The sequence below is a fragment of the Palaemon carinicauda genome, chromosome 23 (genome assembly GCF_036898095.1).
Source record: "Palaemon carinicauda isolate YSFRI2023 chromosome 23, ASM3689809v2, whole genome shotgun sequence".
NCBI lineage: Eukaryota > Metazoa > Arthropoda > Malacostraca > Decapoda > Palaemonidae > Palaemon > Palaemon carinicauda.
In genome coordinates this window covers 95,051,276-95,078,336 of record NC_090747.1, presented here as the reverse complement: position 1 = coordinate 95,078,336, position 27,061 = coordinate 95,051,276, and the positions used below count along the sequence as shown (strand labels likewise).

At 45.1% G+C, this 27,061-nt stretch overlaps 1 protein-coding gene across 4 annotated transcripts in view; it reads left to right on the top strand.

Moving 5' to 3' along the window:
• The window catches only part of LOC137617257 (GPALPP motifs-containing protein 1-like), a 51,790-nt gene extending 24,954 nt beyond the window's left edge, over positions 1-26,836 (top strand). For 3 of the 4 annotated variants that reach the window (XM_068347233.1, XM_068347234.1, XM_068347235.1), the window contains one exon: positions 25,639-26,133. In XM_068347233.1, coding sequence (XP_068203334.1) covers positions 25,639-25,797 — 159 coding nt within the window. In that variant the 3' untranslated portion in view covers positions 25,798-26,133. Of the gene's footprint in view, positions 1-25,638; positions 26,134-26,258 lie in introns of those variants that run through there. The other variant, XR_011039597.1, reaches the window with a different exon arrangement.
• The last annotated feature ends 225 nt before the right edge of the window (positions 26,837-27,061 follow it).

Below are 27,061 nucleotides of genomic sequence, written 5' to 3'. Positions count from 1 at the left end.
TTACGAGAACTGCTACACTCTGGGACCATTCGTAGCAACGAGTGCAGTAGTGGTGGGGGCTCCACCACTACAATTCCCTAATTCCAGAACCTTTTTAATCTTTCTCTTGAAATATTTTTGGGTTGTCCGGAAGGCTAAGAAGCCTTTCGCATCCTACTTGATTTGGCGGGTGGTCGAAGTCATTTCTTGAGAAGCGCCTAGATTAGAGGTTTTGAGGAGGACCTTTAGTATGGGTTGCAACCCTTCATACTTCAGCTCCTAGGAGTCGCTCAGCATCCTATGAGGATCGCGAGGCTCAGTAAGGAAGACGTACTTAAAAAGGCAGAGTAATTGTTCAAGTCGTCTTCCTTACCAGGTACTTATTTATTTTATGCTTGTTATTTTGAATAACTGCTAAAATGAAATACGGAATACTTAGCTCATAATAATGTCAACATGTAATGCTGGTCTCTACCCACCCCCCTGGGTGTGAATCAGCTATATGATCATCGGGTAAGTTTAATATTGAAAAATGTTATTTTCCTTAGTAAAGTAAATTTTTGAATATACTTACCTGATGATCATAAATTAAAGGACCCACCCTTCCTCCCCAATAGAGACCCAGTGGACAGAGGAGAAAATTGGTTCTATGTTGACATCGAGTACTTGAGTACCTACTTGACAGATGGCGCTGTTGATGTACACCCCCACCTGTATAGCGATCGCTGGCGTATTCCGCCCGTAGGTTTTTTCTGTCGGGCAGCAGAGCTGACAGCTATATGATCATCGGGTAAGTATATTCAAAAATTTATTTTACTAAGGAAAATAACATTTTTTAAATATTAAACTTAGCCGGTGAATATATAATAGCTGACGTCTCCGACGGCTCGACAGAAACACAAAAACTCGCGAGCGATCGCCATGAAGGTTGCGGGTGTGCCCACCAGCGCCGACTATCGGCCAGATACCGCATATACATGTAAACAGCCTCAGTTCTTCTCTGTCGGTTTCATCGACAAGTCGATTCCACTCGCTTTATGACCTCGAGTTTTCTACCGGATTGGTGAAGTACTTGGTTTTGGTTTTATTGCTTTCGCCGTGTTGGATTATTCAATACTATCCTCAAAAGAAATGCTTTTGAAAGGAGAGTAAAAGTGTTTTGCCCTTGCTTTTTTATCTCTGGTTTTTTCCATAGAGTAAAGATGGCCGACCCTTCCCTTAGTGTACGGAAGTGTGTTTTAGGCTTTTAGCAATTATTTTATCACGTTATAAATTATGGTTGGTAATTATAGATTTTTCAATATTAAACTTAGCCGGTGATCATATAAGCTGCAACTCTGTTGCTCGACAGAAAAACCTACGGTCAAAATACGCCAGCGATCGCTATGCAGGTGGGGGTGTACATCAACAGCGCCATCTGTCGAGCAGGTACTTAGTACTCCAAGTAAACAAAGAATCAATTTTCTCTCTGTCGGGCTACCGGCAAGACCTACTAATACGCTGTTACTAACTGGATTTGTTTTCACAACTATTTGGTGAAGTACACTATTCTAGTTTTGAGCTTTCGCTATGCAGGGGTTTTATCTTCATCTCAAAACTTGAACTCGTTTTGGATAGATTTAATTATGGTGACAAAGAGAGTATGGACTCTCTTTCACTTTTAAATGGCCGACCCTTCCCTTAGACGGAAGTGTGTTTAGGTTTTTAGTAATTTTGCTTAACACGTTATAGATCTATATATTTTATATCTCTCCGCCTTTATTAGGCCTCTTCGATTAACTTTCCATTTATTATAAACATATAAAAATAAATTTTTATGTTTTGTTTATATGCGACCTTTCCTGATAGTAGGCTGTCCTAACTTGGAACCGAAGTTAATCAACGTTGAGCCCGTTATATCGTATTTAGCCTTTAAAGAATTTTAAACTTTTTAAATTTAATGTTTATGAAAGAATTTCTTTGATAGTCTTCGTACTGTTTTCAAAGATGAACTAACGTTTAGTTTTTTAGACTACGCAGTTGTTGACGTTCAGGACGTTCAACATGCGCTCTATCGTTACGATAGAGAGAGAGTGTATCACGGTTTCACTTTGCAGTAAGAGTAAATCGATTCTGACGTTTCGTTCATTCTTTCTTAGCTTAAATGTTTTAAATTCTAAATTAAAGGAACTTTTTATTTGGAAAACCTTTCAGTTTTTTCCTTTAGTCAAATAACATGTTTTTTTGACGATATATAATTGGGCTCTTCTCTTAGGTGCGAAATCAAGAGAGAAAGAGAGAGAGAGATAGAGACGGAGGGAGAGAGAGGAGGAAAAACGTTCCGTTCAAGCGGGTAACGTTGTTCTCGTGTTATTCTCCTCCCTAGTCGCTGTACGGGGAAGAAGGTAAAACGTTTCTAGGGTTTTATTCTTGTCCCCAGGCTATGTACGGTGAGAGATTGTAAACGTAGTTTATTTGAACTAGTGTTTAGTCTCTTTCCCAGCCACTGAATTCTTTATCTTTATATATGTTTTCTGTTTTTTGCTAGCATTAATGAGCTGCATTATACGACTGTTTTTGCAATTACTACCTTTTAATGAAGGATAGAATTGCGTGTTTCAGGTAGAAATCAGTAAAAGTTTCGATTTCAGTGAAATAAGTGCAAAACAGAAAATCGAAGTGATAAGTGATATGCGCAAAGTGTTACAGTGTTGCGTCCGAGGGTTCGTCTGTTCGTGCCTGTCGTTCACCTAGTCCGGGACCTCTTGCAAGCTCCCAAGCCCAGGGGAGAAGTAATGTTGAACGACTTATGGGTTCGTCAGGCCTTGATCAACGAACAGACGTTTCCCTCCGTGGTTTCGGGCGTATCTACCCAAGATCGCCCCACCCACACAAAGACGAGAGAGCCCATTTATTTCTCGTCTGCGGAAGAGGTTTCTCGTAAGAAACCATGGACCAAGGTCTCGCAGCTTATTAAGCGCAAGTCGGTCCCTTCCGCGCAAGTCCAACGGCCCAGTTGTAGCCACTGGGTCAGTTCGGACTCGCTGCAGTCTTCCGACGACTGCTCACCTCCTAAGAGAGGCAAAGCGGTACCGCATCAGGCAGTCACACCGTCTGTTGCCGCACCTGCTCCTGTAGACCCTAAGTCAGGGGTGGCCAACCTATTGCGCATGCGCCAACAGTGGCGCATTACACGATTACATGTGGTGCACTATACCCCAGAGATAATAAAAGAAAAATACATGCCGGCTTATGAAAAAAAAAAAAAATCTAATAATAATACTGATTTCTAAAAAAGAAATACAAAAAGAATTTAAGGGGACAGTGATATGTTCTGCATTTCTTTTTTTAATTATTCAAAATACACCCTTTCTATATATTTTTTAGAGTTTGGACATATAAAACACCTTCGTCATATACAAGATTCAAATCATTTGATCAGAAATGTTTTGATTTATTAGCAAAAATCCCGTTTAAAAAAAAAAAGTAAATTTTTCTCCACTAATATTACTCCAATTGTATTGAAAATCATTCCATCAAAACTTCGTCATAAACCGAATAATATATATATATATATATATATATATATATATATATATATATATATATATATATATATATATATATATATATATATATATATATATATAATGAGTATATGTATAACCGCCAAATATGTACAAATCACCATACTTAGAGGATTAAAAGGGGGTCAAAGTTTGTGTGGCGCATGTGAATTAGAAGTGAAAAAAATTGGTGCATGGGAAACAAAAGGTTGGCCACCCCTGCCCTAAGTGGTCTTTGCTGCAGACCATTCAGTCTCAGTTAACGTCATTGATGCGGGACTTTCGTGCGGAGAAGGTTGACACTGCACCAACCTCTAGCCTACAACCAACACGGTTGTGCGTCCTGTGGACGCTGAGGCGACCTTCTGCCGCACTCCAGCTGAGAGAGTCCCGCCACCCATGCGTTCCAGTGTACCCTGCCAGCCGCATGTTGACGTTCAGTAACGCACGGAACCTTCCGTTGACGTTCGCGAGGTACAACAACAGTCTAAGTTGTTTTGTTTTGACGCGGTGCGTCAACCTCCGCATTCTAGAGTTGTTTTGACTGCTCAGTATAGACAGTCAAAGCAGTCTCGAGTGAACACTGTATGTCCTCACGCACCTGTTGTGGTTGACAGTTCAGTTGTTGACAGTTCACAGACTGTCAAGCAGTTACATGACGTTGCCTTCTGGTCTGCTACTAATGCACCAGTGCTGTATGTCCTCACGCACCTGTTGTGGTTGACAGTTCAGTTGTTGACAGTTCACAGACTGTCAAGCAGTTACATGACGTTGCCTTCTGATCTGCTACTAATGCACCAGTGAGAGACTCACTGAGATAACCTAGCTTTTATCGGACAAGGTTCCTGTAGATGAGAAAGTGCTGTTCTCCCTCCTTCTGATATTCCCTTGAGGACTCTGTCATTTGGAGAGGAGCCTTAAGCTGCTTAGCCTCCTATGGACTTTAATTAAATCATGATGATTTTTTAAGGATCTTCGTCCGGATCTTGTAACTGCTGCTCCTCGTTCGCCTAAACGTCAGAACTTACACTAGGCCTAGCTACTTCGAAGCCGTTGTTTTTAAGCTAGTGCTCTCTCGCTCTCCTAGAGAGCGTTACGTTGGCTAGGCGACTGGTTTTTGCACCAGGAGGAGTTTTAGGGATACAGCCTTTGATTTCCCTTCTTTTAAACTGGCTTATAGAGCGAGAGTCTGATAGGACACGAGAGAAGTTCTCGGCTTGGGAGTTCATGCCTCTGCCCAGATAGACTTCTCAATTCTGGTAGACTCGCCCTGGCGCCTAGCCAGGAGACGCTCCAAGTTGTTTACAGGTCAACTTCTCAACTTTTGTCGAGCCTTTGAAGTTTTGCTGTACTATTATGTCACATATAACAAGGCTTTCAGGGATGGTAAATGGTTCCGCCTCAGTCGCTAACCCCGTCTGTTGCCACACCTGCTCCCGTAGACCCTAATGGGCTTTGCTGCAAGACATGCAGTCCAAGCTTGCGTCCTTGATAGAGGACTTAAATGCGGAGAAGAACCTTCTGGCCAACAACCTTCCAACCGGTTGGTTGTGCGCCCTGTTGACGCTGAGGTAACCTACTCGCGTCTGCCAGTTGAGGTGGTTCCTCCTTCTGGCCAACAACCTTCCAACCGGTCGGTTGTGCGCCCTGTTGACGCTGAAGTAACCTACTCGCGTCTGCCAGTTGAGGTGGTTCCTCCACCGATGCGACCCAGTGTGGGTTGCCAGTCGCACGTTGACGTTAAGCGACGCTCGGAGGTGGTTGTTGACGTTCAGGACGTTCAACAACCAGCAGAGGTGACTTGTTGTGACGCAGTGCGTCAACCTCAGCAACCCGGTAGGGTGTTGACTGCACAACCCAGACAGTCTAGACAGTTTCGGGTTGACGCTGTACTTCCTCGCGCACCCATGGTTGTTGACAGTTCACAGACTGTGCAGCAGTGCCATGATATTGCGTCCGGCTCCGTCACGCATCCACCAGTGCGACCGGATTCAGCGAGTCAGACGTTGCCCACTCCGTTGCCGTTTCCCCATCAGTTTCGGATGAGGAACCCTCTGATGAGGACGTTGCTGAACAAGACGATCAGCCCCCAGCCCTGCTATCCATCCAGAAGATGCTGAAGAAGGAACGCTGCCCAGTCAGGCTGTGGATGAGTCTGGTAGGGACACTGTCATCCGTGGATCAATTTGTGTCACTAGGAAGACTACACCTTCGTCCTCTTCTATACCATCTAGCTTTTCACTGGAAAAGGACAAGACGCTAGAAGCGGTCTCGATCCCGGTTTCCGGAAAGATAAAGTCTTGTCTGACTTGGTGAAAGGACTATATCAACCTTAGAGAGGGTCTTCCCCTGACTGTTCAGACTCCCAACCACGTTCTCTTCTCGGACGCATCGGACGTAGGCTGGGGTGCGACATTAGACAGTAGGGAATGCTCGGGATTATGGAACTCGAGTCAAAGGACAATGCATTTCAACTGCAAGGAGCTACTGGCAGTACGTCTGACCTGGAAAAGCTTCAGGTCTCTCCTTCAAGGCAAAGTGGTGGAGGTGAACTCGGACAACACCACGGCTTTGGCGTACATCTCCAAGCAAGGAGGGACCTACTCTCTGACATTGTACGAGATCGCAAGGGACCTCCTCACCTGGTCAAAATGTCTAGACATATCACTAGTAACGAGGTTCATCCAAGGCAACTTGAATGTCATGGCAGATTGTCTCATTCGGAAGGGACAAATAATTCCAACAGAATGGACCCTCCACAAGGATGTATGCAAGAGACTTTGGGCCACCTGGGGCCAGCCAACCATAGATCTCTTCGCAACCTCGATGACCAAGAGGCTCCCAATATTTTGCTCACCAATCCCGGACCCAGCAGCAGTTCATATAGATGCCTTTCTACTAGATTGGTCACATCTAGATCTATATGCATTCCCTCCGTTCAAGATTGTCAACAAGGTACTGCAGAAGTTCGCCTCTCACGAAGGGACAAGGTTGACGCTAGTTGCTTCCCTCTGGCCCGCGAGAGAATGGCTCACCGAGGTACTTCGATGGCTAGTAGACGTTCCCAGAACACTTCCCCTAAGGGTGGACCTTCTACGTCAGCCACGCGTAAAGAAGGTACACCAAGGCCTCCACGCTCTTCGTCTGACTGCCTTCAGACTATCGAAAGACTCTCGAGAGCTAGAGGCTTTTCGAAGGAGGCAGCCAGAGCGATTGCTAGAGCAAGGAGAACATCCACCCTTAGAGTCTACCAATCGAAGTGGGAAATCTTCCGAAACTGGTGCAAGTCAGTATCCGTATCCTCGACCAGTACCTCTGTAACTCAAATAGCTGACTTTCTCTTATATCTGAGGAAAGAACGATCTCTTTCAGCTCCCACTATCAAGGGTTACAGAAGCATGTTGGCATCAGCCTTCCGTCACAGAGTCTTAGATCTTTCCAACAATAAAGATCTACAGGACCTCCTTAAGTCTTTTGAGACCACGAAGGAGCGTCGTTTGGTTACACCTGGTTGGAATTTAGACGTGGTACTAAGATTCCTTATGTCACACAGGTTCGAACCGCTACAATCAGCCTCCCTGAAAGATCTCACCTTAAAGACTCTTTTCCTGATATGCTTAGCCACAGCTAAAAGAGTCAGTGAGATTCATGCCTTCAGCAAGAACATCGGATTCTCATCCGAAACGGCTACATGTTCTACAACTTGGTTTTCTAGCCAAACACGAGCTGCCTTCTTGGCCTTGACCAATATCGTTCGATATTCCAAACTTATCGTATGGTTGGAAATGAACTAGAAAGAGTCTTATGTCCTGTAAGAGCTCTTAAGTTTTATTTTAAAAACCTTTACGAGGCCCGTCTGAAGCTTTATGGTGTTCAGTTAAGAATCCATCTTTGCCTATGTCAAAGAATGCTTTATCCTATTTTATCAGACTGTTAATACGAGAAGCTCATTCCCATCTGAATGAGGAAGACCAAGCTTTGCTGAAGGTAAGGACACACGAAGTTAGAGCTGTCGCAACTTCCGTGGCCTTTAAACAAAATAGATCTCTGCAAAGTATAATCGACGCAACCTATTGGAAAAGCAAATCAGTGTTCGCGTCTTTTTATCTTAAGAATGTCCAGTCTCTTTACGAGAACTGCTACACTCTGGGACCATTCGTAGCAACGAGTGCAGTAGTGGGTGAGGGCTCAACCACTACAATTCCCTAATTCCATAACCTTTTTAATCTTTCTCTTGAAATGTTTTATTATTGTTTTTGGGTTGTCCGGAAGGCTAAGAGGCCTTTCGCATCCTACTTGATTTGGCGGGTGGTCAAAGTCATTTCTTGAGAAGCGCCTAGATTAGAGGTTTTGATGAGGCCCTGTTGTATGGGTTGCAACCCTTGATACTTCAGATCCTAGGGGTCGCTCAGCATCCTAAGAGGATCGCGAGACTCCGTAAGGAAGACGTACTTAAAAAGGCAGAGTAATTGTTCAAGTCGACTTCCTTACCAGGTACTTATTTATTTTATGTTTGTTATTTTGAATAACTGCTAAAATGAAATACAAAATACTTAGCTCATAATAATGTAAACATGTAATGCTGGTCTCTACCCACCCCCCTGGGTGTGAATCAGCTTATATGATCACCGGCTAAGTTTAATATTGAAAAATGTTATTTTTATTAATAAAATAAATTTTTGAATATACTTACCCCGGTGATCATATATTAAAGGACCCTACCTTCCTCCCCAATAGAGACCCAGTGGACCGAGGAGAAAATTGGTTCTTTGTTTACTTGGAGTACTAAGTACCTGCTCGACAGATGGCGCTGTTGATGTACACCCCCACCTGCATAGCGATCGCTGGCATATTTTGACCGTAGGTTTTTCTGTCGAGCAACAGAGTTGCAGCTTATATGATCACCGGGTAAGTATATTCAAAAATTTATTTTATTAATAAAAATAAAATTTTTCTCTATATATTTTATATCTCACCCGCCTTTATTAGGCCTCTTCGATTAGCTTTCCATTTATACTAAACATCAAGATAAATTTTATGTTTTGTTTATATGCGGCCTTTACCTATTTCTCCCCTAGTCCGAGATGTAGGTGGTCCTAACTTGGAAACCGAAGTTAAACAACGTTGAGCCCATTCACCTTTTATTTTCGTTAAGTTTAAATCATTTGCTCTGTAAGAGTTATGAAATGAATATTTTTTTTAGAAAATATTTTATGAAAGATTTTCTTTGAATAGTCTTCATGCTGTTTTTTTTTTTCAAAGATGAACTAACGTTTGGTTTATTTATGCTACGCAGTTTGCGCTCTATCGTTACGATAGAGAAAGAGAGAATCACGGTTTCACTTTGCAGAAAGAGTAAATCGATTTTGACGTTTTGTTCATTCTTCTTTCAAACTGAAGTGTTTTAAATACTAATTTAAACGAACTTGTTAATTATCAGTGACGAAGGGTGAGTGGGAAATTCTCTTGTGTGTGACAAGAGAGAGAGAGAGAGAGACGGAGAGAGAGAGAGGAAGAGAGAACGATCCGATCTTTATTCTCGTCCCAAGTAAGGAGTTTGGGAGCGAATAACGTTGTTCTCGATTCAGTTTTTTACTCTCGTCCCAAGTCTCTGTACGGGGAGAAAGGATAAAACGTTTTTAGTTTTTATTCTCGTCCCAAGGCACTGTACGGTGAGAGATTGAAAACGTAGTCTTTAATGAACTAGTGTTTAGTCTCCTCCCCAGTCACTGATCCTTTTTAACTTTATATATTTCCGTTTTATTCGATATATATGTTTACTGATTTTTGCATGTACTAATGTGCTTACATTATACGACTCATTTCGCAATTATAACCTTTTGATGTAAGGGAGAATTGCGTGCTTCAGGTAGAAATCAGTTTTATTCATGCCTAATGTGAAATTATTGAAAAATACGATATCAGTGAAGTAAGTGCAAAAAACAGAAAATCGTAGTGATAAAGTGATAAGTGCGCAAAGTGTTTTTAGTGTTGCGACCGAGGGTTCGTCTGTTCGTGCTTGTCGTTCACCTAGTCCGAGACCTCTTTCAGGCTCCCCTGCACCAGGGAGAAGTAATGTCGTAGGACTTAAGGGGACGAGAGGCTTTAACCAACGAACAGACGTTCCCTCTGTGGTATCGGGCGTGTCTCGTCAAGATCGCCCCTACCATAAGACGAGCGAGGCTGTTTTCTCCTCGTCATCCGAAGGCTTCTCGCAAAAGAAACCTTGGAGCAAAGTTTCTAGACCCTTAAAGCGGAAGTCAGTCCCTTCAGGACAGGTCCAGCGTCCTGGCTGTAGCCATGGGGACAGCTCTGACCCTTTGCAGTCGTCAGAAGACGGTTCGCCTATTAAACGCAAGCGTAACACGGGGTCCGAGGGTCGCGGTAAAGGCAATGCTTTGCCAACACAGACGTTACCGTCGTCTCGGCCCGTTCCGACTCCCGTTGATCCTAAATGGGTTGTCCTGCAGGACATGCAGACTAAGCTTGCCTCCCTTATGGAGAAGTATGACGTTGAGCAGGTTCACGATGAACCTTCGCTTTCGAGTTACGCTAAACGAGACTCTGGCCGTCAGCCGCCCAAACGAGCATTTACTCGTCCTTTTGACGTTATGAAACGTGATGTCGGTAGTTTGTCACGTCAGTCACGTGACTTGGATCCTCACTCGCTGCAGTCCCGTGTTGACTTTCAGCCGCTGCCGCAGCCTCGTGTTGACGTTCAGCCGCTGCCGCAGTCTCGTGTTGACGTTCAGGACGTTCGCCAACCAGCTCAGTTGCCTTGTTTTGACGTTGAGCGTCAAGCACCGCAGTCAAGGGTTGTTTTGACTGCTCAGTCTAGGCAGTCAAGGCAGTCTCGACTTGACGTCGAGCGTCCATCAACTCCTGTTGTTGTTGCTGGTCAGTCCTTTCAGCAGCGACATGACGTCGCTTCCTTGACTGCTACTGCTGCTCCTTTGCGTGTGGACTTTGCTTGTCAAGCATTGCCACCGCGGCAGGTCTCTCCTTTTCATGAGACTCGGCAATTGTCGGACGAGGTTCCTTCAGATGAGGAAGTTGCTGATCCCCCTCCTACTGATATGCCTTTGGGGACTTTGTCAGACGGAGAGGAGCCTAAAGCTGCTCAGCCCTCTATGGACTTTAAAAAAATCATGCTGATTTTTAAGGATCTTTGTCCGGACCATTTTGTAACTGCTGCTCCTCGTTCGCCTTCGTCAGAGTTTACACTAGGCCTAGCTACTTCGAAGCCGTTGTTTTCTAAGCTAGTGCTCTCTCGCTCTTCTAAGAGAGCTTTACGTTTGCTAGGCGACTGGTTGATCACCAGGAGGAGTTTGGGGGAGACAGCCTTTGCTTTCCCTCCTTTTAAACTGGCTTATAGAGCGAGCGTCTGGTATGACACGGGAGAAGTTCTCAGCTTGGGAGTTCCTGCCTCTGCCCAGGGAGACTTCTCAAGCCTCATAGACTCTCCCCGTCGCCTGGCCATGAGACGCTCCAAGATTTTATGGTCGGCTTCAGAGCTAGACCATCTCCTGTTAGGAGTTTTTCGAGCGTTTGAAGTTTTGCTGTACAATTATGTCATGCATGAACAAGGCTATCAGGGATGGCTCCAATGATCTGACAGCCACGTTCTCTGCAGGAACAAGGCTATCAGGGATGGCTCCAATGATCTGGCAGCCACGTTCACTGCAGGAGTACTTAAGATGTAAGTGCGCTCAATGTGTTCATTGTCAAGACAGACTTCACGATGAAGACTACCAAATCTGTCTTGGCAGCATTAAGGGAAGGCGACTGGATGGTCTCTCTCGACCTTCAGGATGCATACTTCCACATCCCGATTCATCCAAACTTTCAACTACATCTGAGGTTTGTGGACGGGAAAGTAATGTACCAATGTCAAGCACTGTACTCCGACCTCATTCCTGCTCCTCTTGTTTTTACAAGGCCCTTGCAAAATGTAGCAAGCTTTCTACATTTTTTGAGGATTCAGAGCCTCCCTTTATTTTGACGACTGGCTAATCAGGGCGTCGTCATTATATCGCTGTCTGGAGAGCCTCTAATGGACATTAGACCTAACCAAGGAGCTAGGTCTCATAGTGAACGTAGAGAAGTCGTAACTTACAGTACCCCATCCCAGACTATTCTTTATTTGGGAATGGAGATACAGTGTCTGATTTTTCGGGCCTTTTCGTCTCCCGCAAGAATGGAACAAGCTCTGTTAAAAGTCCTTCACTTGCAAGAGAAAAACATTTGCTCTGTAAGAGTTTGAACTAGCCTCGTGGGAACTCTTTCATCGCTGGAGTAGTTTATCTCTCTGGGGAGACTCAACCTATGCCCTTTCCAATTTCACCTAAACCATTGGAACAAGGAGAAGGGCTTAGTGAGTATCTCTTTCCCAATCTCCAACTCAGTCTAGACATGTCTGACTTGGTGGAACAGCAACATCAGACTTCGAGAAGGTCTTTCTCTTGCGATCAAGAACCCAAACCATGTGTTGTTTTCAGATGCATCGGATTTGGGTTAGGGAGCTCCACTGGACAGTCTGGAAGGCTCGGGTCTTTGATCCACGGATCAGAAGGAACTCCATTTAAGGCATGTAACATCTCTCCTTTGGCGAGATTTGTGCAAGGAAAATGAATGTCTTGGCGGACGGCCTCAGCAGAAGAGGACAATTCATCTCCATGGAGTGGACGTTGCATAAGACTGTGTGCGAGAAGCTATGGATGACATGGGGTCAACCCACCATAGATCTTTTTGCGACTCTCTCTGACAAAGAGGCTCTCGACTTACTGCTTTCCAGTTCCAGATCCAGAGGCAGCCCACATAGACGCTTTCCTGCTGGACTGGTCTCACCTGGATGTTTATGCCTCTCCACCTTTCAAGATCCTAGACAAGGTGCTGCAGAAGTTCACCTCTCACGAAGGGACCAGGTTGACATTGGTTGCTCCACTCTGGTCCGCGAGAGAGTGGTTCACAGAGGTACTTCAATGGCTGGTAGACGTTCCAAGGAGTCTACCTTTAAGGATGGATCTTTTACGGCAGCCCCACGTAAGGAGTCTTCATCAAAGCCTCCCCGCGCTTCGTCTGACTGCCTTCAGACTATCGAAAGACTCTCAAGAGCTCGAGGATTTTCGAAGGAGGCAGCCAGAGCGATTGCGAGAGCTAGGAGAGCATCTACCATCAAGGTCTACCAGTCGAAGTGGGAAGTCTTTAGAGACTGGTGCAAGTCATCATCCATTTCCTCTTCCAGTACCTCTGTAGCCCAAATTGCAGACTTTCTCCTACATCTGAGAAATGTTCGCTCCCTCTCAGCGCCCACTATTAAGGGCTACAGGAGCATGTTGGCGTCTGTGTTCAGACATAGAGGCTTAGATCTGTCCAATAATAAAGATCTCCAAGATCTCCTTAAGTCCTTCGAGACCTCTAAGGAGCGTCGTATGGCAACTCCTGGATGGAACTTAGACGTGGTCCTAAGGTTCCTAATGTCCGACAGGTTTGAGCCATTACATTCAGCCTCCCTGAAGGATCTCACCCTCAAGACGCTTTTCTTAGTGTGCTTGGCTTCGGCTAAAAGGGTCAGTGAGATCCATGCCTTCAGTAGGAACATCGGCTTTTCTACAGATAAAGCCACATGTTCACTTCAGCTTGGTTTCTTGGCCAAAAATGAACTGCCTTCTCGTCCTTGGCCTCTGTCGTTTGATATACCTTGCCTGTCAGAGATCGTAGGCAACGAGCTTGAAAGAGCACTGTGTCCAGTCAGAGCTCTTAAGTTTTATTTAGCTCGTACAAAATCCTTACGAGGTGGATCTGAGGCCTTGTGGTGCTCAGTTAAGAAGCCATCATTGCCTATGTCTAAAAATGCTTTATCGTATTTTATTAGATTTTTAATCCGAGAGGCTCATTCTCATTTGAGTGAAAAAGATCGTTGCTTGCTTAAGGTCAAGACGCACGAAGTAAGAGCTATAGCAACTTCCGTGGCCTTTAAGCAAAACAGATCTCTAAGAAGTATTATGGACGCGACCTTTTGGAGGAGCAAGTCGGTGTTCGCTTCATTTTACTTAAAAGACGTCCAGACTCTTTATGAGGACTGCTACACACTGGGTCCATTCGTTGCAGCGAGTGCAGTAGTGGGTGAGGGTTCTACCACTACATTCCCTTAATTCCAATATCCTTTTAATCTTCTCTTGAAATGTTTTTAATTGGGTTGTACGGAAGGCTAAGAAGCCTTTCGCATCCTTTTTGATTTGGCGGGTGGTCAAATGTCATTTCTTGAGAGCGCCACAGATTAAGGGTTTTGATGAGGTCCTGTTGTATGGGTTGTCGCCCTGGATACTTCAGCTCCTGGGAGTCTTTCAGCATCCTAAGAGGATGGCTGGGCTTCGTGAGGAAAGCGGACTAACAAGGCAGAGTAATCGTCAGAGTCAGCTTCCTTACCAGGTACCTATATTTATTTGGGTTTTGTTATGATATAACTGTCAAAAACTCTAAGCATATACGCCTATATTGTATTAATACTGGTCTCTACCCACCACCATGGGTGTGAATCAGCTATTATATATTCACCGGCTAAGTTTAATATTTAAAAATGATATTTTGATTATAAAATAAATTTTTGAATATACTTACCCGGTGAATATATAAATTATAGGCCCTCCCTTCCTCCCCGATAGAGACCCAGCGGAATGAGAAGAACTGAGGCTGTTTACATGTATATGCGGTATCTGGCCGATAGTCGGCGCTGGTGGGCACACCCGCAACCTTCATGGCGATCGCTCGCGAGTTTTTGTGTTTCTGTCGAGCCGTCGGAGACGTCAGCTATTATATATTCACCGGGTAAGTATATTCAAAAATTTATTTTATAATCAAAATATCATTTTTTATTTTAATTTTAATAAAAGAAAATCATTACTATACTCACCTGATGTTCATATTGCTTCTTTTCCAGAAGCCTGGTTTAATCAACACATCAGTAAAATGTTAAAATGTTCTCATTTTGTATCACATGAGTGAGTAAATGCCCTTAATAAGGGAATGGAACCCTTTAGCAGTAAGGGTGAAAAGCCCAAGTTGCCGTCGCTGTTAATCTGTTCTTCAGTATTGAAGTTGACATAATCCTTACTTGTGATACTATAAGTCAGTGGGGAGGAATGTGGGTATGTAAATGAACATCAGTGAAATATAGAATAAAGAAATTTTATTATTGAAAGTTTGTAAATTTCTATGAATCCCCACTGATGTTCATGTTGCTGACTCCTACACTGTTGAAGGTTTGGGAACGATTGAAGGAAAGAGACGGATTATTTTTGTTATAAGTAATACAACGAGGATATGGAATACTTACCTGGTCTAGGTTATTTGTCTAAAGTACTTTGATAAACCTCTTAAATTATAGTTGTTCCGTAACTGACATACAAACCACGCTATTTAATAGGGGTATTACTTTCGGCGTAGCTGAAATGACGAGCCATTAAAATTTAACCAGGGTTTACTACCCACACCGCTAGTTAGCGGGGGTAGGGGAGGGTAGCTTACTTACCCCGTCCCCCCTCACTTACACCTGTGCTTGAGCTCACTTTGCTCTCGGCTCGGATGGTAGACGGACGTGTCCTCTCTCATCCTCGCCTCTCTCTTGGCAGCCATTAATGCTTTTTTGCTTTTTCTTTGATAGGTTTGTGTGTGAAGTTGGCCTCTGCGATTATGCGCACTTGTCCTGGATTATCCGACCGCCCCTGCGGAACATTCATGTCGGCGGTCGAGACAGACCCTCACATCCTTTGCCCTTACTGTAGAGGCCAACGGTGTTATAGTAATAATAAGTGTGGTGAGTGTAGGGAGTGGTCTACCTCCCAGTGGGAGAGGTTCTCTCGGCAACGTAAGAAGAAGTCCAGGCGGTATAGTTCTCCTTCGAAGGTTTCTTTGAAAGGAGAAAAACCCAAGGACTCTTCTTCCGTTGCCCAAACCTCCTCCGAAGCTCCCACTCGATCGGTCTCTTTCGATGGACCGGCGAGTTGTAGCGTAGACCATGGTTCTGTTTTCCAAGCTTGGGGTTCGAGAGATGGCGTTGCCTCTCCTAGCGAGGCAGCTCCACCTCTTCCCCCGGAGGAGGATGTGTCATTAACCAATCCCTTTCAGCTTTGGTCTTCCTTGGGGCTCGAGGGTTCGCCCTCCAAGGAAGCATTACTTACTACATCCGATTGGGTGCCGCTGTCAAGCAATCGCCGACTTTGGCAGAGGTTGATCCTCTGTCAATTGTTGACATTGTGGTGTCAGAGGTATCCAATGCGGTATCTCCTAATACCTCTGCCTCTTCACATCCCGCAGTAGCTGAAGGCTTAGTTTCTCCCGTGCCTGCTCAACCAACGAGGGAGAAACTAAGTCCAACAGTCTCTCTTGCTGGTGTTTCTCCCCCTCAGGGGAGTTCACTTACAGAGACTCCTCTTCAGAGGACTGCAGAAGAACAGCTTGTTGATCTAACGGCCCCCAGAGGGCGTATCCATCGCAAGGTTCGCCTTCCTCTTCACCAGAGAGGCCTTCCTTCACCTGCGGTGAGAAGGTGCCTCTTTGGTTCATCATCATCGTTGCAGTCCGCTGCAGAGGAGCCTCGTCAGCGTTCACCGACTGTTCCTGCTATGGTCCTGGACCTCTCAGCAGATCGTTCGCGATCCCCTTCGGTGGAAGGTCGTCCTTTCAAAGGACACGTCGACCTTCCACCCGACAGACCTGCTGACCTGCCGTCGCCGTTCCTGAGATCTGATGCGCGTTACGCGCCCACGAATCCTGACTTACATGCTCGTCAGGCATCGAACCCTATTACAGGGCATCAAGGGTGTACGCGCCATTGTGCGCACACGTCCCATACGCGCCATCGCGCGCACACGTCCCTTACGCGCCATGATGGGCATGCGCGCCAACGTTCTCCTGCGTGCCAGGCTTTGCCTGAGGTAGCACGCCACTGCGCGCCATCAACCTCCTGCGCGCCAGCAACCTCCTGCGCGCCAGCAACCTCCGATTCATCAGCGCTCGCCAACGCGTCAGCGCTCTCCTGCGCGTTAGCACTCTCCTGCGCACCAGCGCTCTCCCGCTCGCCAGCGCCCACGATCTTCGGATGTGGGAGCTGTTGAGAAGTCAAAGACTTCTCCTATGCACCAGTGCTCGCCAACGCACCGACTGCTGTCTCCAGCGCGCCATCCCTCGCCATCGCACAGTCGCGTGCAGTCACCCTCTCGGCCACGGGGATACGCGCGTGCCCATCCTCTCCTGCAGTTGCGCGCCACCATACTGACGCGCGTCCGCAAGATGTGCGCCCACGTGCACAGGCTCCAACTGCACGCCCGTGGGCCAGGGGTATCTCTCCTGCGCGCATGCGCCCTACGACATCTACTGGGGCGTGCGAACTCTTGCCCGCACGCCCGCGTGTCCAACAACCTGATCTTGCGCGCCCATGCGCGCATAATCAGTCTCCTGCGCACTCTCCTGTTAGCCGACAGTTTCCCCCGCGCGCACACGCATCAGCAGTCTCCCACGCGCGACCCCGGGTATTCTCCATCGCGCGATCACCATTACGCGCCCCCGCGCGAGCGTCAATACCCTCCCGCGCGCGAGGCTGCTGGACAACGCATGGCAAGGTCGCCATCGCCGCATTCCCCTCCCCACAAGCGCAGAACAGCGCACACTGCGGTGGAAGGGAAGCATCCAGAAAGGTCCAGGAACCCTTTTTCTTCTTTCCAGGCGAACCCCCCTATGGAAACTCCTCCCAGGGATCCGTCGATCCCTGTCCCTCCAGAGGGAGTGTCTGACAGTGCAGCTGTCAGTCAACAACCATGGTTCGGTGCGCTAATCAGAGCAGTTACACAGGCTTTCAAGCCTGTTCTCTCTGAGTTGGGTCACAGATCCTTGGCTGTTTCTACCCCTCTGAAGAGAAAAAGAGGAGTTTCGGACGCGGTGACTTCTCCGAGAGCTAAGTTGTCTCCTCGCAAGCCTTCGAGGCAAGTTCCTTCACCCCCCCAGACTTTTTCTCCTTCCCTGTCGGACGAGGATTTCCCGTCCTCAGGGGAGTCACGTGAGGTGAGACATTCCCCCATCGCACCAATGAGGGAACCCCACCTCGCGTTGAAAAGTCTTCCCGGGTAGGGGCGGAGAAGAACTTGCCACCGTCTATGTTAGAGTCCTACATCCTTCCCAGGAAGGAGTCGAAGGACTCAAAGACTGCCAAAATTCTCGACAAGACTTAGGACGGAGCCAGCTAGTCACTCGGAGAACTTCCGCGAATCTCCCCAAGAAGAGCCTTTGGGGACAGGAGACTTTGCTGCAAGTCCGACATCCGGAGGAGAACTACAAGAGTCAGAGCATGCATTTTGGCAGGTTCTGACTCTTATGAGGGCTCTCAATGGGTTTCGACCCAGAGATCCCCCCTCGAGAGGGCAAAGACACGGTCTTGGACAGCGTATTTGGCACTCAAAAACCTTCTAAGGCCAGTGCTGCTCTGCCCTGGTCTCAGGGGGTTAACCCGAGAAATGCGGCAATGTCATTTTACTACAGTCCCGTGGTGCGGCTATCTTGACAAAAATACAATATTTCAGAAGCTAACCCATAACTATACCAGTGTTTTTGTAATAACTTCGTGCATGTATCATCCAAATATTTTATCCTACATCTTGTTTGTTATTTTGTTATAAACCATCAAAGTTAATTTTAAAGCGCGACGTGGCATCTTGCATGATGGCCAATGGGTGAGTCTGGATTGTCTTTCATGGGTGGGGAGGTTGGGTAGTATGTTGGGTATCAGCCACGGTATCACGGGACTGTTTGTGCCCAGTAGAGGTTAGCGATTTTTATTTACTACACTCCGTACTATGTAATGAAGGCTTTAGGCTATTTTTAACAAATAGCCTTTACTAAATATTGAAAAGTGTCGTGATAAAAAAAAAAAAATACTTTATATTTTCAAATCCTATGATATAGAATTGTATCTATTCCTGAAATAATAATAATAATTTTTGTTAATGTAGTCACATTTAATATTTACAGACACTTTATTTGCTTTGTTTTTTTCCCCTTTATCTATTCATAAAGTGACTATTGTTACCGTTGCAATTATTTTAAATCTGTTCAAAATAATATATCATATTTGGAGAGAATATATATTTTTACTTACAATTTTGATTAACTAACTTAAGAATATTTGAAGGAACAAATTGATAAAAGTAATGCAATATCATAGTCTTTTACAAATATATATATATATTAGTTGTAACCTAAAAAGTCATAATATTTAAAGTACATAAAGAGAGCGATAATCATATCATATTGAAAACATAATAACTATTATTGGAATCTTGTATAGATAAACATAGTAACTAATAAGCTCATGACCTGGCCTATGTGTTCAGACTAATTACAATAGGTTTTTATGACATTTTTAAGCATTTGTATATAGTAATGCGTATATCAAAAGCACCACCGCATATTAAAATATACAGTATATACAGTATATACAAAAGATATAGAAAATTCCTATTGTGGATATACCTAATGAAAACAGGCATAATAAAAAATTTCTTAAAAAGATTATCTCTCTCTCTCTCTCTCTCTCTCTCTCTCTCTCTCTCTCTCTCTCTCTCTCTCTCTCTCTCTCTCTCTCTCAATATTTATTTTGGGTATGCCAGTGACGAAATCAGTCGGTTGGACATGAAGGCATATTACATTACATTATAATAGTAACTCATACTCCTTGTAAACAACCCTCCAGTTACTTATAATAAAATTATACTTTTAAACAAACACTCGCGGATATTCAAAACAAAAACATTCGGTATTGTTGTCGTTAATATAAAACTAGGCAACCGCCGTCCTGACGTAGGATTTGAGAGTTGCCACAGGTTTTATTTCCCTCCATACACAATATATTACGATGTGATATCGTTAATGTGTATGTGTATGTATAATGCTATATGTCTTTTTTTTCATCATTTATGTTTCTAATATGTTAATATAAAACCAGTTTTAACTGAAAATAATTACAATTCGCCTTTTTCCCTTGCAAAAAACTTAAAGTCCATATATGGAAAGGTTTCATATTATACATAATTATATAGGTAAAATAAAGATATAACATAAAAATTTCTACCAGAAATATTATTTTATCATAAGAAAAATAATAAAAGTCGAATAAGTTCACAAGGGAATTTGCCAGAAGAGTTAGAAAATTGCGCTCTGAAGAGGCTTATAGCAGTCTCCCATACAGCCGCTCAAGAGGCTTGTAGCAGATCTCGGGTTAAGAGTACCAGGGACAAGATCGCTGTCCAGCTCTCTGAGTTGGCCTCCTCCAACCGTTCCAGTGCCAGCAACAAGGTTCTCCCACCTCCTCACGTACAGCAAAGGAGGTACAGTACTTCGAGATCTTAGAGGAGTCTTGTTTAGCTCTTCCTCTCCACCATTAATTGGAAGAGCTTACCAGGGGAGTCCCTCTTGAGAGACTCTCCAACCGGCAGGTCTCGTTCTCGGCAACCGAGATCCTTAACCAGGAGAAGGTTGCGAAGTGTGCTATGTAAGCCACTTCGTGGCTGGATATCTGGTTAGGGACCTTAGGTATCCTGATACGCTCTGAGGACTTCTCCAAAGAACGTACCAGGAAAGCTACGGAGACGTTCCTCCTCTCAGGCACTCGTACGATCGAGTTTCTGGCCCACCAAGTCTCGAACTTGTGGGCGAACACCATCCTGAAACGTCGGGATGCGGTGGCTGAGAGGTTCCATCAGAAGGTCCCTAGCACCAAGATAAATAGGCTCAGGCATTCTTCCTTGGAAGGAACGAACTTGTCTGAGCCTAAGGATGTGGAACAGGCTGCTTAGAGGTGGAGGAAGTCCCACCAAGACTCCCTCCTGCATAGGGCTTTGACATCCAAGCCCTATAAGCATCCAGCACCCCAGCAGTCCCGTCCTACCAAGACCACAAAACTGACGGTAGCAGCGAAGACAGTGGTGTCTAAGCCCTTTCCTGTCAAGGACAGAAAAGGCAAAAAGTCCTCCAGGGGAAGTAAGAATCCTAGAGGGAGCAGCCGAGGCCGCAAACGCTAGCATTGGCAGTCCCCTTGCATGTCCACCAGTGGGGGGATGCCTACAAAGTTGCGCAGACAGGTGGCAGCAACTCGGGGCCGATTCCTGGACGATTTCCGTAATCAGTCAGGGATATCGCGTCCCGTTCACAACATCTCTACCTCCCCTGACGACGAATCCAGTGTCGTTGAGCTCCCTTGTCATGGGATCAGCAAGGGGGCAAGCCCTTCGGGCAGAAATCCAGACCCTGTTGAAGAAGGGCGCTCTCCAAGAGGTCCTCGCCGGGTCCCCAGGCTTCTTCAGTCGACTCTTTCTTGTAAAGAAGGCGTCTGGAGGCTGGAGACCAGTCATCGACCTCTCGGCTCTGAACAAGTTTGTCAAACAAACCCCGTTCAGCACGGAGACCGCAGACAGGGTCAGACTAGCAGTGAGACCGCAAGACTTCATGTGTACACTGGATCTGAAGGACGCGTACTTCCAGATCCCAGTCCATCCGTCTTCAAGGAAGTACTTAAGATTCAACCTAGACAACAAGGAGTAACAGTTCAAGGTGCTGTGTTTTGGTCTCTCCACAACACCGCAGGTTTTCACCAGAGTGTTCACCCTAATATCTTCGTGGGCACACAGGATCGGCGTCCATCTCCTACGTTATCTGGACGACTGGCTGATCCTAGCAGACTCGGTGTCACCCCTTCTTCAACACCGGGACAAACTTCTGGGACTTTGCCAAGATCTGGGGATCATGGTAAATCTCGAGAAGTCCTCTCTGCTTCCCACTCAAAGACTGGTATACCTTGGCATGATTATAGACACCAATCTCCACAAAGCTTTCCCATCAGACGACAGGATAGCAAGGCTGAGGAAGGTCGCAAGAACTTCCAGCCCAATCGTGGTTACGTCTCCTCGGTCACCTTTCATCTTTGGCTCGTCTAGTTCCCAACGGTCGCCTCAGGATGAGATCCCTCCAGTGGCGGCTCAAGTCCCGGTTGAATCAAGGTTACGATTCCCCGGACATCATGATCCCTATGGGACCTGCGGAACGGACAGACCTCCAGTGGTGGGTGACAGACGAGAACCTACGAAGAGGAGTGGACCTTCTCGTCCTCCCCCCGGATTTGATGCTGTTTTCGGACGCCTCAAAGAAAGGGTGGGGGGCCCACGTACTGCACCACACGACCTCAGGCCTGTGGTCAGAATCAGAAAAGTGCCTCCATATAAATCTTCTAGAGATGAAGGCCGTATTTTTGGCCCTTCAACAGTTCCAACAATACCTGGCGAGTCACTCTGTGGTGGTGATGAGCGACAACACCACAGTAGTGGCTTACATCAACAAACAAGGAGGTACCTTTTCAAAGCAGCTATCCCATCTTATAGTAGAGATACTGAGATGGACCGAAGTCCACTCAATTCCACTATCGGCACGTTTCATTCCAGGCAAGAGGAATGCGCTCGCCGACAATCTGAGCAGAACGTCTCAGATAGTGAGTAGCGAGTGGTCTTTGGATCATCTAGTAGCCAACAAAGTCCTGACTTTGTGGGGTTCTCCGACTGTGGATCTGTTCGCAACAGCTCTGAACTTCAAGCTTCCGCTGTACTGCTCCCCAGTCCCGGATCCCAAGGCTCTCTGGCAAGATGCTGTGACGGGCTGGGAGAAAAGCAGACATATTTATTCTGGTTCTTTTTAGTGCGAGGGAAGAGCGAAGATACAAGCCTAATATATACACAAAATGAACTATGTACGATCGTGTGACACACGGTTGGTACAATGCCTTCCAACAACGGTGGGACAACATCGACATTTACGCCTTTCCTCCGTTCTGTCTGATGAGGGGTGTGCTCAACACGACCAGAACATCGGTCAATCTTTCGATGACCCTCATAGCTCCGCTATGGCATCACGCGGAATGGTTTCCGGACCTTCTGCAACTCCTAACGGAGCTACCGAGAGAGCTCCCTCCTCGACACAATCTACTCAGACAACCACATGCCATCATCTTCCACAAAGCCATAGCTTTGCTACGATTGCATGCCTGGAGACTATCCAGCATCTCCTCGCTGAGAGAGGATTTTTGCAACAAGTTGCGGTCTGGATGTCTGGACATCTGCGAAAGTCATCTGCAGCTGTCTACCAAGCAAAGTGGAAAGTCTTCTGTGGTTGGTGTCGTGGAAGGGGTATCTCTCCACTCGATGCCACTATTCCAACAATAGCGAAGTTCCTCTTGTATTTGCGGGAAGAAATGCGCCTTTCAGTCTCGGCAGTGAAAGGCTATCGCTCAGCCTTAAGTCTAGCCTTCAGGCTAAAAGGAATGGACATTTCTTCTTCGCTGGAACTTTCCCTACTCATATGAAGTTGTGAACTTACCTGCCCTCAGTCAGAAGTGAGACCTCCTCCAAGGAACATGGTTCAAGTTCTCAGGTCTCTTAAGAGACCACCCTATGAACCATTACGCCAGGCTTCAGATCGCCACCTAACCTGGAAGACGGTGTTCCTACTAGCTTTGGCTTCGGCCAAGCGGGTTAGCGAACTTCATGGTCTCTCGTATGACATCGCCCATTCAAGGGGATGGTGGGAGGTAACGTTGAGATTCGTCCCTGAGTTTATTGCTAAGACTCAAAATCCGGGAGTAGCGGACCCTCGGTTCGACTCCTTCCGGATTTCTAGTCTCCGTTCTGTAACAGATGACCCAGACCATCTTCTACTATGCCCAGTAAGGAGTTTTAGGCTATATCTTAAAAGAACGGCTGCAGTTCGTCCTCATGTGCCAGCTTTATTCGTTAGCACAGGGAGGACTAAGAGGAGGGTCACTAAGAACACCATCTCGGCATGGATTTGTAGGGTGATTCATCTGTCCCTGGATCCAGACCCTCCTCCGTCACGTTGCCCTAGAGCACATGATGTCAGGGGCGTAGCTACGTCTCTGGCCTTCAAAAAGAATATTTTAGTGACGCAGGTCCTTCAAGCTGGGGTGTGGAAGCGTCAGACAACATTCACAGCCCACTACCTGCAAGACGTGACCCACAGGAGGCTCGATACGTTCTCTATTGGCCCTGTGGTGGCTGCATAACAGCTGGTTTAAAACCTCAAGCTCCTTATTGGACAAGTAGCAGAAGGTTGAGGGCATTGTTACCCGGTTTTAGTCTGCATGAATGAAAAGGTTTGACTGGCCCTTATTCTTTTCTTCATCATCCCTTCTCTTGGGGAAAGCCACATCCTGGGTTCTCTGCATAGCTGACCTCAAAGCACTGCAGGTAAACCATGTTTCCTTGTGTTCCTAGCATTAAGTTAATACTGTCACGTCCCCATACCCTGACAAGGTGGTATTGGGAGAGTTCTAGTCTAAAGATTCCATCTAAAGAGCTTCAGATCAACTTCCTAGGACGAGTCACACTTCGTTATGCCTTCACACACAGCTTGCGTAGGCCGCAGTCCTTGCGTAGCAAGGTTTTAGCGAGGTGCAGGGACTCCGTATTTCTTGGGTGCTGACACACTCAAATAACGAGCCCCCGGGCAAAGCCAAAAAACCAGTACTGGCTGGGACGTCCACCCTTCCTAATGGGTGAGTCACCCCTATTAAATAGTGGGGTTTGTATGTCAGTTACGGAACAAATGACAAATTCGTAGATAATTTGTATTTTTCTTAACTATACAAACCTTAGCTATTTAATTAAACTTGCCCGCCAGCCCTATCCCCCTTGAAGTCCTACCACCAAGCAAAGTGAGCTCAAGCACAGGTGTGTGTGTGTGGGGGGGGGGGGGACGGGTGGTAGCAAGCTACCCTCCCCTACCCCCGCTAACTAGCGGTGTGGGTAGTAAACCCTCGTTAAATTTTAATGGCTCGTTATTTCAGCTACGCCGAAAGTAATACCCCTGTTAAATAGCTAAGGTTTGTATAGTTAGGAAAAATACAAATTATCTACGAATTTGTCATTTCGAAATACAAGATTAACTTGAATCGCTGACCGGACAAGAAGTCTTTTGACAGGAAACGCTTGGGGTATTTTCACACACACACACACACACACACACACACACACACACACACACACACACACACACACCCCCTAATCCAACCCCTTACGATCACTTGGATGGTTACGCCCTGTCCCCGTTCAACCCTAATCCATTGACTAATCTACTGTTTTTGATTACACCAGGGCTCAGGTTGATTCGGGTGGGTCCCAGACGACTTCATGGTGAATAGTTTCCTGTTCTGCTGTGTCAAGATCCCAAAGGAACTCCTTTGGCCTTCACTCTCTCAGAGAAATATGCCATCCTCTATGATGAGTATCATAGAAGGGATTATTCTCAAGACAGATTATCTCTAGACCAGGTCGCGGAGTTCCACGTCTTCCTGGTTGGGAGGAGCTCCTCTCAGTAATAGCCGTCAAGGCTACTGGCCAGACTTAAACATGGCCTTTCTACAAAAAGGGGATAGACCTCTCTCTCCCATAGGAGTTGTTTCTAACAGTCTTGCTGTTTTCGATACCTTGTCTGAGCCTTTGAAAATGCCTCAATCAGGGTTCTAACTTGCAAGACTGTCTCTGCTGCCTTGATTGGTGAAAAGGTTAGGCAAGTGACAAGGTCTCTCTGCCTTAGTCTCCCACCCTAAGTGGTGCAGGAGCTTATTAGTCTAGTGCCAGGGCACATGGCTAAACTCAGTGGTCATCCAGCTTTCACACACATACTACGTTCCTAAAGGACTCAGGTTTGTGTAGCTAGGAAAAATACAAGTTACTTTAAAAATTTGTGTTGCTTATAAACTGGTTTTGCAGCTTTAACTGTTGAAAACTTACTTAGTTAATTCAAATGCAATTGTGCCTTTTTGAGACAGAATTTAGGCCCAATTGTTGATCAAGAAAAGACACGCTTGTACTTTCACCACAAGACGTGGCTGATATGGGTTCAGAACTCTTGTTTTTTTATTTGATATGAGTAATATTGAAATACTGTACAATACTTGGGCTTATAGCATCCTGCTTTTCCAATAGGGGTTGTAGCTTAGCAAGTAATAATGATAATAATAATGAAGTATGGAAATGTTTCTCATTATTTTTTTATCTTTCAGAAAAAAGAAAAGCAGTCTGGACCTAAAGAAAGGCGACCTTTCAGCCGTGAAGAGGACATGAATGTTAATAAATTTGATGAGGCACAAAAGAATAATATTCTCAAGAAAGCTCGTCAGTTGAATGATAGATTTAACCCTGGAGATCGAAAGTTTTTATAAAACTACAGTATTCATCTGCATGACCCATCTACAAAATTATTGTAAAGGAGGGATAAATTATCAAGAAATGTCTTAGTCATGTAAGCTATTTTTTTCTCTATTTTCACTAAGTTTGATGGCTTACTGTTAAGTATTTTTAAAAGGGAAATGATTAATTTGGTAAAATTTGGTGTTAAGTTTGATTTGTTGTGTAGGGTATATGTTCATGTGTTTAATATCATTAACTAAGAGAGTACAGTGTAACCCTAACCCTTAACATACGAGCACATAATTTATAGTTACCTTTTTACTACTGTGTGATTGAGACTAATACAGCATTACAATATAAGCAGATACTGTAGTCTTTTTCTTTATGACCTACGTGAAAAGGGAGGTAATTTTAATCAAACTGCACACTTAGGGGACTAGTGTATGGTGTTATAGTTATTTCTTACTTATTTCTGTCTTAATTTCATTTCCAGCACTTAATATGAGTGATTTGGTTTAAAGGTTACTCAGAGGCAAGGGACAGGGCAATGTCCTTTATACTGACCATATATATACATATGATAAGTGCCCAAGCCGCCTCTTCATCACGCTAGGACCAGAGAGGGCAAAGTAATGGCTGTTGATGACTCAGCAAGTAAATCCATAGGCTCCACCAAACCCCTCAACCCTTGCTTGCAAGGATGGTGAGGTTGCAGACATTACAGAAAACTATCAACCTTGAGCATGTCTCGAACTCCTGTCTAACAGATTGTAAGGCGGGGACATTTCCAATTGGCTACATGTAAGTAAAGTGGGCTGATTATGTGAATAGTACTTTTGAAATATCACTAGCTTGTTGAAAAATTAAAACTGTATTTTGGATGGTGAGAAGTACTGTATATTGCTTTTCTAAACAGTCTTGTTGCTTACAATGTATTTCTTAATGCTGAAATTTTGTTTTGCACATAATTTCTATGGAAATTGTACGTTAACCAAATCTAATATGATCCATTTTCTAAAGGCCTGTAAATGTGTGACATCTTAATATGATTGATAGTTTGGCAGTTTAGACTACAAACAAAATACAGTATTTAACTTCTTGGTAGTCAGTTCCCACCTTTGATATTTTTTTTTTAACATTTTTCAAGACCTAATTCATTCTTTGATATTAATATACTGTACAGTTATGAGGTGCAGTATAGTATGTACATTTATTGCACAATGTATTCATATACAGGTAGGTAAGATGTTCAGTGCTGTGTTTTGTATAGTATATGTGTAAACATGAAAAAAGTTG